At 34.4% G+C, this 18,375-nt stretch overlaps 1 protein-coding gene across 1 annotated transcript; it reads right to left on the bottom strand.

Annotated features, from left to right (window-relative positions):
- Positions 1–1,709: 1,709 nt before the first annotated feature.
- LOC114310996 (uncharacterized) lies at positions 1,710–16,465 on the bottom strand. Its single transcript, XM_028257098.2, has 9 exons — positions 15,731–16,465; positions 11,740–11,925; positions 6,987–7,079; positions 5,937–6,119; positions 5,758–5,860; positions 5,471–5,656; positions 3,832–4,970; positions 2,942–3,324; positions 1,710–2,236 (listed from the first exon to the last, which is right to left on the bottom strand). Exons 1-9 carry the CDS (start codon positions 15,950–15,952, stop codon positions 2,173–2,175), a joined length of 2,559 nt encoding a protein of 852 aa, XP_028112899.2. The 5' UTR covers positions 15,953–16,465; the 3' UTR covers positions 1,710–2,172.
- Positions 16,466–18,375: the final 1,910 nt, after the last annotated feature.

Genomic DNA, 18,375 nt, shown 5'->3' with positions numbered 1-18,375 from the left:
TTTGAACTTCGAAGATCCGTTTCTGAATGGAATGTTTATATTGATATAAATTGATACTTTAGATGACAAAATGTAATTTTATTTTATTTTTTTTATTGAGGCAGAACAGTGATATAAAATGACAATTCAAATAGTAAAGTGTCCTTTGTCCATAGTAATATTGTGAAGTGATTAATAAAATGAAGAAATATTTAAGAAATTTTATAAAATGATAATTCAAATAGATCCATTTTTATCTCCATTTGGATAACAAGATCCATTTTTTTTTCTTTTTGTCTATTTAGCCATTAGGTAGGAGAAATATGTGGAAGACCATGCCTGATTCATGACAGTTCTGATGGACAATATATTGAAATATACAGGCATCAAAAAATAAAATAATAAATACAATAATAATTCAGAATATATGTAACTGGTGAAGTCCTTTGAATAGCTCAATAAACAATTAGCTGAAATGAATAATATAAAAATTAAGGGTAGTTGTGACAGTGAAACACACCCATTTTTTGAACATAATAAAGCTAATTATTTATCATATTGCATGACATTTAATATGACAATTTAGACCAATCAATGTGGCCAAAATTCATTCTCCCCTCTGCATACAATGCATCACTTTTTTTTTTCTCTCTTTTTTTTCCTTGTAACCGTCGAGAATATTAATTTATGGTATGAAGTCACCAATGAATTCATCAGTTTTCAATAATTGAACATTTTTTAAGCAATAAGTAAAAGATTAGATGGGATTCTTGAGTCTCAGATTATTGGTATACACGAGGGGTTGGCTGAGGCCGTACATAAGACAATGGATGGAATCACATTGATCTACTATTCGACCAAAATAAGTCGGCCAACTTCACGATCATATTGATCAAGAAACACCATGTCAGCTTGTTCAGTTGATGCTCCAATAAAGGTGCTCGTTACCAGGCACGATGCCTAAGTTCTAGTCGAAGACACATTCTCACCACTATGAAAATACAATAATGCTTGAGACCACTAAAAGTGGTGCTCTAAAAGCACCACTAGTGATGTGGCAGTGAACGGGACCCACTGCTTGTATCTTGTATTTTTTTTTTTTTTTTTAGTGAAAGTGCTTGCCAACTCATTAGTGGTGCTTTAGAGCACCACTTTTAGTGAGATGTATCATTACCCATGAAAATAAGTGCAATTTAAAGACCAAGGGTTAGCCTAGTAAATGAGGCATTTGTTACCAGATATGATTGCTAAGTTCCAATCTAACGTTTTCTTTCCTTACTCATCTCCTACCAACCCCAAGAAAATCCTAGCTGTGTACAGTATCACCATCTCAAAAACTTAAGCGGTTAGAAGATGTGTCTAGCAATAAATATCAAACTATCCAATATCCTTCCTCACCTTAAACCACCCCCCCCCCCCCCCCACCCCCCCCACATTCAATCCTATCTAGCATATGGCGATGCAAAGAGACAGACATAGAGAAACAGACTGCAAACAGAAAACAAATGTAAAGAGAGACTTAAAACTCAAAATCTCTTCCAAATTTGAGTTCTGATAACATGTTATGTCACCAATGGTCGTCCCTAAAGCTTAAGAAGAAAAGGGTCCAAAATGTCTATCAAACTCTCCAACACCAACACCAACACCAACACCAACACCCTCCCTCATATGCAACTTTGTCTTAAAAGGCGATATAAACAGACATACATACAGAGAATAATGAATGCAACTGAGAGAAGAAAGTTTATCATTAAATCAAACAAAGCTAAGCCTTGTGTCCCAATCTAGTGGGGTCAGATACGAAAAGATTTATCATTCCAGTTACAAAAGAACATACTAGTTTAAGTTACATTTCACCTATGCAGCAACAAATGCTTCTGTGTTCACAACTAAACTACAGCGGGGAACAGTCAAAACAAAACCGGTTTCAAAGACCATAGGTTTAAAAATCCTATATATAGACAACAATTCAATGTAATGCAAAGATGTAGAGCTTTTAGATGGGCAAAGTAATTAGGAGAATGTACAAAAGGCCTTTATGCTTACACTGGGGAGAAAAAGGTTCCTTTTTCTAAAATCACACGCAATCTAGAAATGAGTGACAAACGCAGAAAGTTCTAGCATATGCGGGTTTGTTAGCATATTCTATTCTATTCTGAGCCGATATAAATACAGCATCCCTTCCCACCACAATCAGTTAGACAAAGGCGGGAAATCCTCATCATCCTTCAGATGGTATGATGATTTTGACAAAACCCTGCATGTCCAAAACAGATAAATGGCTTAAACAAAAAAACATGTTGGTATGCACACGTTTTTGAAAACATGGTTTTGAAAATAAGTGAGAGGGAGTGGTGGGCGGGAGGTGGTAGCCAAAGGTGGTTACTGACAGCAAGAGATGGTTACTGTCCTCTGCAGCTGTTTTTCTGGAGTGAGGCGATGGCCAAAAATGGATTTCCACTAGAAGGTGGTGACTGAAGGTGGGTGGTTTCCGTGGGAGGTGGTGGTCAAAAATGGTTATTTGTGGCCGTAGGTGGTTTCCACTGACAAGGAGGTGGTTTCTGGCAAGGAAAGGCGGTTGCCAATTGCGGGAGGTGGTGGTCAGATGTGGTCTCCAGCAACAGTGGCTGAAGGAGATCCAGAGGTGGGGATGGCCGGATGTTGTGGCCAATCCTGGTGATGAGCAGTGGTTGGTGGCCAGAGGGGGTGAGAGGAAGGAATGGAAATTTATTTTCTTAAGTACTGAAACCAACTTTTTCTTTTTTCTTTTTTTTTTGGTTCTAAGAATTAGTAGATTTTATGAACTGTTTACAATTTTTTGACAACAAAAATAGACACCAAATAAATTTTTGTACAGTTTTTAAATTCTTGTAAACATAGACATTACCAAACAGGCCCTGAACATGTCTACCAACACAGTAACAATAGGTGAAAATTTTCAGAGATTACGAAATTCTCATACCTATCTTGATTCATACCCGGTACAGGTTGTGACTTTTGCATCCCCGGTGTTGGAAGGCTTTGAGTAGAAGTTTGAGTGAGCATATAAGCAGAATTCAGTTGGCCAGTCCTTTCTGGCGAGGGCACGCCTGATGGAACGTGCCCAAAACCATTGACATCAGGGGGCACCTTTCCACTAGGAGAACCAGAATCACAGTAATCTGATGACCCAAGCGTCCCATTGACTTGATCAGAAAATTGTGCTTGTGATGATAGTTCACGACTCCTTCGATCTAGCAAGTTTGCCTCTGTTGGTGTCGCTGCCCTCCCATTGTTACGAGGAGACCTCATTGGTCCCTGATTCCTTCCCCTCCCAGTCGAAGGGTTCTGGTATGGAGGCCGGTTCTGTAAAAAAAATCAATAAAACCACTTGCAAGGTATCACTGATCACTTGAACAATATGCCAAAAAAAAAGAAGCTGCAAACAATAACGACTTCAAGATCAACTGAACTGAAACCAACATGAAATGTAGGTGATGACTGTTTGAAGGGACGTGATCTTGGGATTGGATTAATAATTCCACGTTTGGCTAAGAAAATTGGGTTCCAAACTAGTAGTCTAGCCAGACATGGTATCCCATTATATGGAGGATTATTGTATCTCAAGAAGGGGGGGTGCAATACAGAATGCGGGACTAAACAGAGGCTCAGACTAAACGGCTTTATAAAATTGATAGGATTTTGTCAAGCCTTCCCCATTATCTTAAGCCAATCGAAACATGGGATAGGACACACAATCCAAAGGAATTTGATAATCCCACGACTAATCCTCCTAGAAATGCTAATCCAATCTAATCCAGTCCATCCAAAACAATCTTAAATGCCAAAAATATGAGTGTAAAATTCTCATACCGCATTTGGGAAATATGTCCCCGTTCCTCGCGGCTTTGGTACCTCATCCACACCAAAGGTTGTTCCTGGTATTAGCATTGTGTTCAAGGGGTAGAAAGCTGGTCTCGGAATTACACCATTAGCATTCACATTGGAAAACCCATTCCGCTTGAACTGATATGAATGCTGCCGAATCACATCCCATGGACTCTTACTCTGAAACTGGGAGGGCAATGGTGGAGGCGGCACAGACAAAACAGGCACACTTGAGTGCTCATAGCAACACTGACGACCATATAGCAAACTGCCTAAGTGACTGTCATAATCCCCACTGAGATCTGACAATGAGTTCACATATTCATATTCCGGACTACGAGCGGCACGTATTGAGGTCTTTTCCCGATAGCCAACATCCCTTGATCCTATGGTGGTGAGGTGCTCGTGATTACCAACTGACAAGTTCTCGTCCCGGCCATGGCCCACAAAAATGCCTGTTCCTTCATCAGGCACCGGCACGAGCCCAGAAGAAACTCTCTCTGCAGTTAAACCAGACGATTCTACCTCTTTAGTCTCAGAGTTTCCATATCCCGGCTTCCCATTTCTCGAGAAATAGAGATGAGGAGCATGATATGCAAAACCCCGTTGGGACATACTCTCCTCGCCACTTCGATGGGAAGCTTTAGGTGACTCATTAGAAATTTTAAGACCATGAATTCTGGAAGTTGCAAGATCTTCCGCATCCCCAGAAAAACGGTTATGGGTATTTACAGAACCATGGGCTTCCAAGAACAATGTGGAGTTAACCACTTTCATAGATCCATTTTGATGTCCATTCACGGTTCCATTGTCGGATGATCCATCAGGATCCAACTTGCATAATCCGTTTATGCGAACTGAATTAGCAGATTTTAGTTCAGAAATTTCCTTCTCTTCTTGACATGACTCGGTTTGTGAAGGTAACGAAGCAAGAACAAAACCGTTGTGACCTGACATGGGGACTGGATCTTGAACATCGGGCCGCTGTCCACTTCCATGTCTATCCAAAGTGTTGGAGAAAAAATTAGTGAGTTCGCCAGCTATGTCATCTTCTGGCTGCAAAAGGATTCGCCCAAGTTTCCGGGCCCCATATGCGAAAGCACTCCGTATTCGAAAGAAATTTCCTGCACGGAATGGACAGGTTGTCATTATCTGATTAGTTAGAGTGAAATAAATAAATTAAAAGAGGTAGTTTGAGAACATCCGATAGGTAGGTGTTCAAGGACTCCATGCCCATCCCGGTCACGTATCTTTAATTCTAAAATCCAAATAATTACACAAGCACGTAACATAAAGGATAGGTTCAAATATTTTCCCAAGAAATGCTCAAAATGAAGTACACAAGGTTTACATTATCAATTGAGTAACGTATTTAAGTAGCTAATTTCTCATAAACAATTTAACTAATCTTTCTTGATGATAGTGAGAAATCTACAATTATTTTTCTTAGAAGACTTGCAACTCTGGAAAACAGTGTTCTTTGTGGAATAAAATTCTAGGCACGCAATATTCAAGAGTACAAATAAAATATACCTAGCCTTGCCTCATATTAAGTAAAGCCATGTTGAAACCTGAAAGGTTTCTTTCACAAATGGGGTTAAGAAAAACAGAAGAGCTTTTCTACCTTTGCTGACACTGCGACCAAGGTTGTTGTTTTCTTTTAGTGGATCGATTATGTTGAGGTGCTTTTGGGGAAACGTTCGCGAATTTATGTCGACCCCTCTTGAAGGAACTGAGAACTTGTCCGCACAACACCTAAGAAAATCATTACTAAGTAGTAGATCACTCCCACCATTTTCAGGCTTCTCAGCTGCAAAATTGACACACACACACACACACAAAATAAATAAATAAATCAAATGACAAGTTTACCCATACGATGCAGTACCAATGTTAGGAAATGTTGCTCACCCACAATCTCTGGCAATGAGGATGTACGAACTGGACCAGTTAAACCAATGCAGTAGTTGTCCCAATCGAATTTGCTAAAATAGTCCAAAAATCTATATAGAACCTAAAATTCAGCAACACAGTAGTTAAGTCAATTTCACGTCAAATATACACCAATTACAATTTACACGATAACTCACTGCTAAAGGGCCATTCAACGTTGAATGGAAGAAATGGAAGATGTATAGAACCAAAGTCTCCAATGCATATGTAGAAATCAAGCCATGATGAGCACCGAGGATACGACTTTCATAATAGCACCATGCTTTAATCAATATGATACTGCGTTTAAAGAGATGATCTTTGCCAATGAGGCGATCAACCTACAAAAGAAGAAGTAACATAAATTGCACATCCAAAGCCAATTGAATCCACTGTCATATTCAAAATAGCAAAGAGAGAAAATAAATATGTTCAGTCGTCATTTACCGGGATTTTTTAACTCCTCACAAAGAATCTAACCTGAACAGCAATAACACCAGGAATACAAATCTATGTGTTCCCTAAACTGAGTAAGGGAATGCAAACAATAAGTTCATTATAACATTTTTATTCCAGTTTCAAATGCAAGACTAGTTTTCTTGTTAACTAATAGAATAGGGATTCTAACAGTGCCCTTAAGGTGCAACTCTCTCAAATACTACACCCGGTTTTCATTTTTGACACACACACACACAGAGGTGTCCTTCAATATTCATTGAATCAATTACACTTAACTGACATTTTTCTTGAAAAAACAACAAAAAACTACAATGCTATGAGCATAAAAATGTAAGTATTGAACATATTAAAGACCTTGGATAATGGATGGTAACTAAAACACAGTGATAGATAACTATAAATGTAAGAAATAAGAACATTCCAAACTGTACAGTCTGAGCAATCATTGACAATCTAAATCCCCAAAGGATAGTAACATGAATCATCATTCAAGAAGTTGTGTGTCCATATCTTTAACATAGTGGTGGAGGACAATATAAATAAATCAATGATTACATAAAAGACTAGCACTACCAATTCTATCAATATCAGGCTTATTGAAGCAACTTACACAAAATGTATTCATGTAAAATCATTGAACTAGTGAGTGAGTTGGTCACCTTTTTCCTTTCATTATTTGATAAGTAGAGTCACTTACTTCTAAATAAGTGGCATTACTTTAGATTTGAAAATTGAAGATGGCAACCTACCTGCTCAAGAAAGCAGAGTGTACAGAGCCCTCCTAATTGATTGAAGGAGATATCCACCACAATATTCTGAACAATGCATTTAACAAGCTTAACCTGCCACCAGAGAATCCAATATCTAAAAATATAAGTATGCATTACAAACAAGAAAATATATGTATACAAGTATGCACTACCAAAGGGTGGCTTGGCCCATATATAAGTATGCATACCAAATCACAAACCTTTTACCATTTGGCAAAAGAAGAAAAAAAAAAAAAAAAGAAAAGAAAAGAAAAGAAAAGAACAAGATGAGTAAAAGTAGAGAAAAATAATGATAACAATAAGCAACTCAATTGGTTAGGGAGGATGAGTTGTACACAAGACTAAATCGAAAATATCTGAACTCAATAATCAAAACCACAAAATCCCAACTTAAAAAGGTATATTACCTTAAATGAGAATTCCATAACTTTGTGAACCCAGAAGAGAATGACACAGGGACAGCATAGTATATTGGTGCACAATTATGTGCCAGTTCAAGCATAAGCATGGCATTTATGAATGCCCAAAACCTTTTGGAAAAAAAAGAAAACTCTAGATCAAGAGGTTTTAAGACAAGTACAAGTAATGTTGAATACATGGGACCATTTGTTCCCAAGACGAGACAATACGGTATTGTTAAACCTTGAAGCAATTGGTATCAAGACAAGGAATCCTAAGAGTAAATGTCCCCAATTTTGTGTTTAAATGAGAAGGGACAAGGAAGGGCTGGATAAGATAACCCAGTCCTACATTTGTTTGGTTCAGGAATAGAATAAAGGAGAATTAAAGAGTATATATATATATATATTTTTTTTTTTTTGGGGGGGGGGGGGGGGGGGGGGGTTGGTTTGGGGGGTAATGTCCATAAACCATTTTCACAATTACAAAGAGATCCAATCTACACAATAATGCCAAAATAGTAAGCATTGTAGATGACCAAATTGTCTCTTAACTTATCTTCAATTTGGTGCTACTCGCATCATTTTATGACTATGTTCATTTCTAATTTGGTCTTTCCACATGGAGCACAACTAGAACTTCATATGATCATGTTCAAGGTCAATTTGAGTAGTATTTTTACTTATTTTATAGCTTCGAACATTGTTGGACGTATTTAATCCCTTTTTATTCAATTTTGTAATTATGAAAATTTTGGTAATTTTATAAATTGTTAGACAGGGGATGTACAGATCACCCATGGATCATCTTATGGGTCAAATTACATTGTTATTGGCTCTTCTATGAAGTTTTTATTAGGACTAGAATGTTGTAGTTGGACAAAAAAAATGACTTTATTTATCCCCCACAAAAAAATTTGAACTTTCTAATTATGGAATCATACTTCTTGTAGGAATAGGAAAAATCCAGCAACTTGTAATCATGCATGCAACATTTCTTTTTGAGAGAGTTGAATTTATGAAAATTTTAGATTATGTTCATGTGAATTTGCATAACCCTTGTAAGATTTAAGTGCATCTATCCTTCAGTCCTTCTCTCCTTTTTCTTCTTCTTTGCACACAAACTCTAGCTATTGTTCTCAAGTTATTATTCACAGCAATAGAACAGCCCTGATTTCAACCCATAGAATGTTGTTGGATAGATTTAATGACTTTTTATCCAGTTTTAGTAATCATAAATACTTCGATAATTTTGTAAATTGTTGACATGGGCTATAGTGGTCACCCAAAGGTCATCTTATGAGTCAATATGTTATTAGTTCTATAAAATTTTAGGGTAGTGCTATTTATTGATAATCGCGCTCCATATTTTGGTTTTTTATTAAAATTTACACGCAATACTATTCTCAATACACATAATGACAAAAATTGAAGTGCGATTATAAAAAATGAAGTGCTAATACTAATAATGCTCCCCAAATATTATTAGGTCTAGAATATTTTAGTGGGCCAAAAATTCTTAATTCTCAAACTATTATATTCCTTACATGAATAGGAAAAGTCTTGTGGCTTATAAATATGCACACACCACTTTTTTGATAGAGTTGAGTATATGAGAATTTAATATTATGTTTGCACAAATTTGCTCAACTGTAATCAAACAAAGTTTGATAATTTTGCAAATTGTTGACGTGGGCTCTAGGGGTCACCCATGGATTGTCTTATAAGTCAATACGATATTAAGTATACAAAAAACAATAAAAAAATGTGGTGTAGTGCATCAGGCTCTTGCTAATAATAGGGTCTAGAGAGGGCAAGATGTACACAACCTTACCCATGGAAAAAGTGTACTTCAATAAAAATAGGAGTATGAAAGAGGAATTAGTTAAGATCAAAATCCAAGAGATATCAAAGTGTAAATAACGCCCCCACCTTGGTTCAATTGTGCATACATTAATGATGTTGCTTATAAATTAAACAAGATAGGTTTAGTTAAAGAGTGTTGTCTTCGTATTTGAGTGATTAGTGTACACTTGTGCAATTTAAAGGAAAATCTAAAAGACACTGTAAATAAACAATATGTTCATAGAAGAGTGTGTTTAAAGGCAACTGTTGCAATGAACAAACCAAACCAAAATCAAACCAAGCCAAGTCTTAAGTCCCATCAAATAGGGTAGGCTGCATGGATCCTTCTTCTCCACTCGACAATATCCGAAGCCATTTCGTTAGTCAAATTAAGAAGATTTTTATCTCTATTTACTACACTAGTCCACATCAATCTAGGTCTACCCCTTCCCCTAACATTACCATCTACCGTCACTGTATTGTATCTCTTCACTACTACCTATGTTGGTCTCCGTTGTATATGACCAAACCATCTCAACTATTGCGATGAATATGTAAAAACAAATAAAAACAAATAAAAAAATGAATAAATTTGTTAGAAGATAAAAGTGTTTCATTTAGGAAGTGACTTTTAGACTATTTAGCTAAAATATGATGTGAAAAAAAACTGAAGTGTTTGAAAATGGCTTTTTGGCTTTTTACGAAAGAACGTGCAAAAAGTAGAGAGAATGGAAAGGAATCGTTGGCTTTTTGTGTCTCTTTTTGGCTAATTTAGCCTATTGTCAAACGTAGCCAGTCTTACAATATAAAGCAAATGCTAGTAATTACAACGAGGAAGACTGGCAATATCGACATTGAAGATAATGTTGTGAAAAAAAGAGGAAAGACCAAACCATGGTAGCACATGGTTTAACTTAATTGAACATACGGTCCTTCATAGAGCAAAATGCAAAAGAAATTGTTGTAACAGACCCAAATAGTTGAGATAAGGCTTTGTTAAGTTTGTTCTCTAATCCGTGCATTAGTTTATGCCTTCCTTAAAGAAGAAAGCTCGTAGCTTCAAGAAAATAATGAATGCATAGAGCTCATGACCATGCAAACATTGAAGGAACATGGAAACATCCCTTGAAGGTGTACAAAAGACGTGGACAGGACGCTTCTAATGCTCAACCATTAATTTGGCATGTCTTAGATGATGCAGGACCCAGTTAGGATCTAAGATAATTACATCTTGGATCTTGATTCAGTTAAATGTTTATAGACATTTGTTTGTTGTTGGTTTGGTATAATATATTTTTACTCATTTTAGAAGTCAACGTTACTTTTTTAATTTCCAAATTTTCTAGATATGGATTAGGAGGGTTGCCCATGGATCAAGCTGTGATTAGGTTATATAATTATATGTCATTTTATAGGACTAAATTGGTCTAGGATGACTTTTAGTAGTCAAAAGTTTAGTTTCCTATTTTGGAGTCCATGACCTTATTAAGTAGGAGATTTCTAAAGCTTATATTATATATATTAATGTAATTCTTCTATATGAAGAAAAATTAGTTCTAGCCTTTAAATTTTCAACTCCTTGAAACCCTAGTAGACAAGTTCAACACTTTCCAATCATTTCCTTTCCCACAAAACCCTAACTTGAATAGTGTTGCATTCCCTAGGCCCTCCTCTACTTCTACATCACATATATGTAACAAATTAGCAATGTTAAGAACTTAATAGGTTAAGAGCTTCAATCAAAAATAGTGCCAATTTTGAGAGATCATAGATACAGGACAGTGAAAAGACACAAAGAACTACGTCCCCACAGGGATTGGAGAGAAAGTTTTACTAAGTCAAGCTTGGAAACAGAACCCTACCAAAATTCTCATTCATAACCACGGAACAAAATTTATTAGAAGAAGCATGTTGTCAGATTGTGAGTTCAAACAGAAGAAGTCTGAATATCCATAGTGAATAAAATAATTGATCAGGATAAAGGAGTGTTAGGTAACAAAGATATGTGGCAAAGCCTGGGAATATTTATAACAAATTCTAGATGCTAAGGACATTGCTTTGTGAGGAAAAAATAAAATCATTATGTCCCCCTTTGTAGAATTGAACACTTCCATCAAATTACATTCACCAATGCTTTACTCTCATTGAATACCACACCCACCTAACTACAAAAGCTCATTTCCATTTGAAAAACAATCCAGTGATCAACAAGTGATGTAATTTTTCATCAAAACAGACCAAGGAAAAAAATAACAATGATTAGAATGAGTCACAAATTTGTCTCTTCCACAGCTCCCCCTTTGGCATGGGGTGGGGCCCCACCTGTGAGAGAAAGGGGTGTCGAACAATACAGACAAACTGTGGAAATAACAGCTAGTTATTGAAAATTTCAAGCATGCCAAAATGCTATACAACAAGGAAATTAAGGAAATCCACACTTTATATCTAGCAAAAATATTCAGAACATATATGGGGTGAAAGGTAGAAACCTCAGCCCGAATTAGTTGTACATCCTTCACTACGAATTCAGCAGCCCCATTTTGATCTTCCGCTTCAAGTACAGCTACCACATCATTCACCAAAGCATCCTCAAAACTTGCACCACCAAAGGCTGTCAAATCAATGTCTCCATCAGGAAGATATGTTTTTAGTGGTACCGATCCAAATGGGAAGACCTGTAGAAAGTTCAAATGAGAACTTTATGAACATAATATAATATAAATCAAAGTAAACTTGAAAGAAGAGTAGGTCTGGTTCAAATATAGATACAAATTGAAAGCCAAATAATTTACTGTAATTCTCCAAGGTACTATAAGAATAATGGAAAAGAACCTACAGAAAGTCATAAATCAGCTAAAGGCCTACAAATATCAGAAATTGTTGAAAATTTCATCACCAAAAACCATTGGTTGGTCCATCTCAGCATCAACTTCAACAGAAATTTCACTTATGCCTAAGGCTTCCAATGGACATCGTTTCATCTTTGTGGCTGTTGATTACTTCACAAAATGGGTAGAAGTATCATCGTTCATGAGTGTTAACAAAAAAGTACTGGCAAGTTTTGTTAAACATTACATATATCGAATTTGGTTAGATTTTAATTTGGAAACATGACAGTACTAAGGAGAACTATTTAAAAGAACCAACACACAAAGTACTGGCTTCATCACCATTATGTTCAACCTTACAATCTTATAACCATAACCAACTAAGAGAAAAATGTACTACCTCCGTCAACACTGCGAGGAACTTAATTTATATTACAAACTAAACATTCAGTTATCCAAATAGTAATATATAGTTCCAGGGGAGAGAATCTAAAAAATGCACGTCTATGCCTAAGACGTTACGTGGAATCAAAAATCAGTTTACCATTAAAAGTAATTTGACAACAGTTATTCTCCATTATTATTCATCAATTTTGCCATGACTGACAATCTTAGTCTTGGAAGTAGTAGATAGGTTGATCATAGAACATAATTGTTACTAACATTGGCTATGAAACCCATACATCATCTAATGCCGATAACAAATTGTTACTAACATTTGCTAATCATGTATTTAGATGTCATAAAATTCACTAAAAGTTATGTTTCATCAACGAAAAAAAAAAAATCAGCAAAGAATCATTAAAAAAAAGGTACAAACTATAGCAAATAGGGTTAGAATATGTGTATTAGTCAGTCTTTAGGGATTTGTTGGCAAAAACGGAAAAGAAACAAAAAAAAAAAAAAAAATCATACACTACTCCAACTACATTTATCATGCAAGCACGACAGATACAACAACCTAAAACCATGATGTCAACTTGACTATTAACCAATCACCGCACCACAAATAATATTGATAGATTCCAAGCCATTGTGCCCCCTTCCATTGGCAGTTTTTCCCATTCATTGCAATTAGTGTTTCTGTCCTCTTCCTCATAGTGAAGACCGGGAATCATTCACGAATTGATGTTGTGCCTCAATAGAACATTTGTTTCCTTGCAGCCTTCTTTTATATTTTTTCAATTCCTTTAACCAAATAAGCAACATAAGCAAATTTTTAAGGGACCACTACATATTTGCTGACAGCAGTTTCCAATTTGCCAAACCAATTCATCCTCATTCCATTAATTGCATCCACTATAAATCCAGCATCCCCACTGATTGCATCCAAAGCACACTTGGCATGAATTAATTCTACATAAAAGCTCCATAATCATTCCCATGTGATAACATTTATGATTCCCTCCCTCAAAATGGAAAATGCTGGACTCTGTTTTATCCATCCCTAACCAATTTTAGAAAGGGTTCCCCTTCAATATTTCCCAAAAACAAAAAAGAATCTTATGTCAGTCTCATTATTGCAGTCAGTGGTAAGGTAACCTTCCTGTTCAGCTCAATGACATGAATTATTCTAATTCTCCAGCTCTCACTTCCCTCTTCCTTTAGAAAACTTGACTTCAGAATCCTTTGTTCACGACCAAGAAAATCCATTAAGTAGGTAGACTAGAGTTCTTGACACAAGAAACCTATAAGAGATCATTTTTTTTGATAAATGAAAAAATAGTGGGGGATTTGGTCAAAACCCCCTCACAATAAAATTTTAATGCATTAAGGACAAATACAAAAAGTTTTCCTTGAAAAATTCAACAATTATCACTATTATCAAAATATTAACTTTTGATGTAGATGTTTATTTTTAATAAAATTAATATTTTTAGAATTCTCTCATCAAGATCTATCAAATAAAATCCATGTTAACCATAAATTCTTAAAAAATAAAATAAAATAAAATAAAAAATAAAGAAATTATTACCGTTGAAATTGATGTAAACAGTAACAGTAACAGTAACAGTAACATGTTATTCTGTTTGACAATTACTTTATTTGACGATAACATATATTCTGTCTCGCAGTAACATGTTACTATGTTTGACAATAACATGTTACTCTGGCAATATTGTCCAAGAAAGAAAGAAAGAAAGAAAGAAAGAAAAAAATAAATAAATATTTTACTTTGTCCCTACTCAATTATGTGTTTTCTCCTTATGGGATTTATGAAGAAAAATAAATTTGGCTGCCCTTTTCACTAAACAAGGGTCCAATGGAAGGGGTTTTGACTAAATTTTCCAAAAAAAATGACCACATTTAGGTTTTTTGTGTCAAGAACTCCAAGCTACCAAACTTTTAGTCATTGCTTCCTAGTTGATCGTTCTCATCACGTTTTGGCTCAGTTAGATTACTTAATCCTCTTTGGGAACATTAGTTATACCCCTTTCTAATGATTTTTGTATGTCTATGTGAGTCTTCAATAATAGATAAATACCCACATCAGCTTGTCTCTTTCCCAGTTTCCCAACCTCTCTATTCATTCAATTCAACGGCCAACCATCAAGTTCTATCACAAACATGTACACATAATCGTTTGCAGCCAGCCAGAAGCTCATAGATATATACACATACACATACACATACACATCCACACACCCACACCCACAGATATACAAACATATATATATAAATATATATATATAGAGAGAGAGAGAGAGAGCGAAGTGCCTCTTGCAATAAAACATAACAGGACAACAACATTAATTTCGAAACAATGACGACAAAAAATAAGTAACTCAAGAATCAACTCGGAATATAAATTATGAGTTGATACTTTATAGGTGCACCAATGTCCAACATTTTGCATATATGATGCTCAAAAACATCATTCAATGAAATGATCAGCCATATTATGTGGGCGATTGCTCTTTCCAAAACCTCATCCCAGTAGATCAAACAAAAAAATTAGACCAATTAGTCATAGTCACAAGATAACAGACTTCTGTTACCACATCACAAAACCACTTGCAAGGCAAAAGATAACATCTCTTGCCACAATCTAGCGAGCATATAGATTGCTTGAAATCCAAGGGTAACAAACTGACAATAACAAGCTTCAAAAATACAAAGAAAAGTTCTCGAATTGCCATTCCAAAGCTATGCATTAGGGTTTTAAATATCAGCCATTATGGAACTGAATTTTGGGCTTCCGATACGGTCATTCACTACTATAACAGTCAATAGTCCGATATCGACTGATATATGACCGTATTGCTGATACCAATACATATCTTGATACTGATACACATTATTTAAAAAATCAAGCTGTCTCAATGTCCTCACATTTTACCACTACCACTTAAATATTTGATTCACAGTAACCATATCAACAAAATGTATCGATTGAGTCAATCTATTGCACTTAAACATGCCCAAAACAAACAAAGGGTTTTCATGATGCTTCAACTATTTACCACAACTAATGAAGTAAAAACCAGTCTATACACAAAAATTCCATATTTCCAACTACCTCTCTAACAAAGCACAACTTTCAAAATTCAATTTTAAAAAACACAAAAACAAAAACAAAAAATAAATTATAAACACCACCACTTTAAACAGATGCAAATATATATACACATTGCATATATGTGATTCTCACCTCACAACCAATACAACCTCTGATTAACCTCTGAACATAGTCTATGACTTTCCCTCTCCTTTCCTCCGACACGGCGGTGGGCTGAACCTGGCAAATAATCTTCTGGGTCGCTTCCTCTGCTCTGTCCCAACGCGCCGCCCCAATCGGCGGCGGCGGAGGTGACGTCACCACCGGCCTCACCTCCGCCGCGCCAACGCTTGGTTCTCGGAGATCGCCGCCCATAAATTTTCCAATTTCCGACCAAAAAACTCTCCTCACAATCTGACTGGGTCGCGAATTGACAATACCCACATATCTGTGTCTCGATCAAAACCGTTTGGCTTCTCGGTTTGGTTTTGAAACTCGATCGATGAAGGGTTTGCTTGATGGGTACGAGAAAGGGCTACAGGAATGAGCAAAATTGGGGTTGTTTGAGAGAGAGAACACAAATTTCGGTGAAATGGCTTTCTGTGTTTGAAGAAAGATCCAACCTATTGCACTTAAATTGAGTACTTTTGGAAGTGGATGATTGCAAAACCTGAATTTTTTGTTGGATTTTGTGTTTTTTTTGAGTGTGTGTACATTGTAATGTGTACATGTATATTCTGTAAATGTTTGAGGGTCCAAAATTGTGATTTTAATGGCTTAAAATTATTAAAATGACGTTGTTTTACGCCTAAAACGATATTGTTTTAATAATTTTGAGCCATTTGAGCTATACTTTTTGTGGCTCTCTGCCCTTGCTCATTTCACTTTAGTGTTCAAATTGGTTTTTTAGAATTTTTTTAATCCTAGGTTTTTCACACTTTTGCTCCATCATTTCTCTCCTTTTTTACAAATAAATAAATAAATAAATAAATAAAATTTAAAATTTGACTCTTATAAAAAAATAATTTTTTATTTTTATTAATGTAAAATTTAAATTTTTATTTATTTTCAATCTGAATCATATGTCTATTTTGTTAAGTAAAACTAATTAAAAAATTAATATTTTAGCCATTAAACTTAATACAAACAGGCATTTTATATATTTTATGTATAGAAACATTAAATTTGATGACTAAAATACTACTATTTTTTTATTGGTTTTGATTAACAAAAATAAGCAAATAGTTTAAATTGAAAACAAATCAAAAGTTTAGAATTTAAATTAATAAAATTAAAAATTCATAATTTATTTTATTATAAGCGTTAAACCTTGAGTTTTTTTTTGTAATTGTCCTATATGTCTGTTTATTTTTAAATATATATATATATATATAATTTTCAAATTTAATAAAATTTTACCAGGAAAAAAAATTGTATTTTACTTATTTGGAAAACAATTTCCTACCACCTCTAATCATCCCATCGATAGCTCAGTAACATTAAGAGGGTGTTTAGCATGATCTAAATAAAATATATTTTTATGACTTTTTATGAAAAAAATATGTAAAAAAGTAGAGAGATGCTGTAATCCAAAAAAGATTTTTTTTTTAAAGAAGTGTACTTTTGTAGAAAATACCAAATTATACCTAAATTTTAATTTATTTTAAAAATACATGTATCAAATATGTTTTATTTTACTTCTTAAAAAATAAAGGTTTCTTATTTTTGTAAATAAAAAAAATGTTAAATTGTATAACTTTACCACACCCTACTAAAAAGTTCATAAACCTATCTTTTTATTTTTGTACAAAGACTGAGTTTCAAAAAATAAAAAAACTTAGAAAGTGGATTAATTTCTTGAAAACTATTCTCGAAAAATAAAAATAATGTTTGGTTGAGTTTTCAAGCCGTTAATTGAAAAATAAAATAAAAAATTAATTTGGTGAAAATTTTGAAAACATAAGAAAAATCCACTATTTTCATATAATTTTCGTTTTCTTATGAAAATTATTTTAAATATATATTTTTTTGGTGTTTGATTTTGTCAAACCAGTTTTTTTTTTTTTAATTTCACTTTTAAAAACTTAAAAATTCAATCAAACAGAATAACTTCTTCTTTTTTTTTTCGATTTCTGAAAAGTCAATGCATGAAATGAAAAGATACCAAACTTATCATAATTCTTTGTTCCTCTCTTCTTCTTCTTCTTCTTTTTTATTTTTTATTTTATTTTATTTTAACCCTCTCTTATTAGATATGGTCAACATTTTTTTTGGTGAGTTGCGTACTACAAATATGTTCTTTGTTTCTCATAAATCTATCAAGTAAATGGTGACATTTGGTAAAGATCAACATCTTGTTTATTTGGCTTTTTTTTTATCAAGTTTTTTTCTTTCTTTTTTTGGTACTTTGTTTGACTTATTCATTGTGTTTGTTTGAGGATGGCATTGGCAACTGTCAATATCAAATAAACTTGAGACAAAAACAAATTAGCTCATTTTTATTTATAGTAACTAGTTTACCCTCTTTTTTTTTTTTTTTGTTTATCAGTAAAGAAAAATTTCATTAACAGTATGAAATTAAAAGTACAGGAAGATGACATGCATCGAGAGAGATTCGGAAAGTACAAATTACCCCTACTACTACTACTCGCATCCATACAACTAACTCCTTGGCCTCATGATTTTTTTTTGTCAAATAGAAAAAGTTAAGAAGAACTTAACTAAAAAATAAAATACATAAATCCCCACAAAAACAACCCAAACTCCTGCACATCTCTAATCAACCCAAATATTTTAAA

Source organism: Camellia sinensis, chromosome 10 (assembly GCF_055761805.1).
Source record: "Camellia sinensis isolate YWXY chromosome 10, ASM5576180v1, whole genome shotgun sequence".
NCBI classification, from domain to species: Eukaryota; Viridiplantae; Streptophyta; class Magnoliopsida; order Ericales; family Theaceae; genus Camellia; species Camellia sinensis.
Note: the sequence above shows the minus strand (reverse complement) of the source record. Positions and strands in the feature narration are given on the sequence as shown.

Bases quoted from the DNA above. Each gene is read 5' to 3' on its own strand.
- LOC114310996 (XM_028257098.2), bottom strand. From the start codon at position 15,952: ATGGGCGGCGATCTCCGAGAACCAAGCGTTGGCGCGGCGGAGGTGAGG. The intron at 6,120-6,986 runs GTAGGTTGCCAT...CTTCTTTTGTAG, and splicing joins CACTCTGCTTTCTTGAGCAG to GTTGATCGCCTCATTGGCAA. The intron at 3,325-3,831 runs GTATGAGAATTT...TTTTTTTTACAG, and splicing joins GGACATATTTCCCAAATGCG to AACCGGCCTCCATACCAGAA.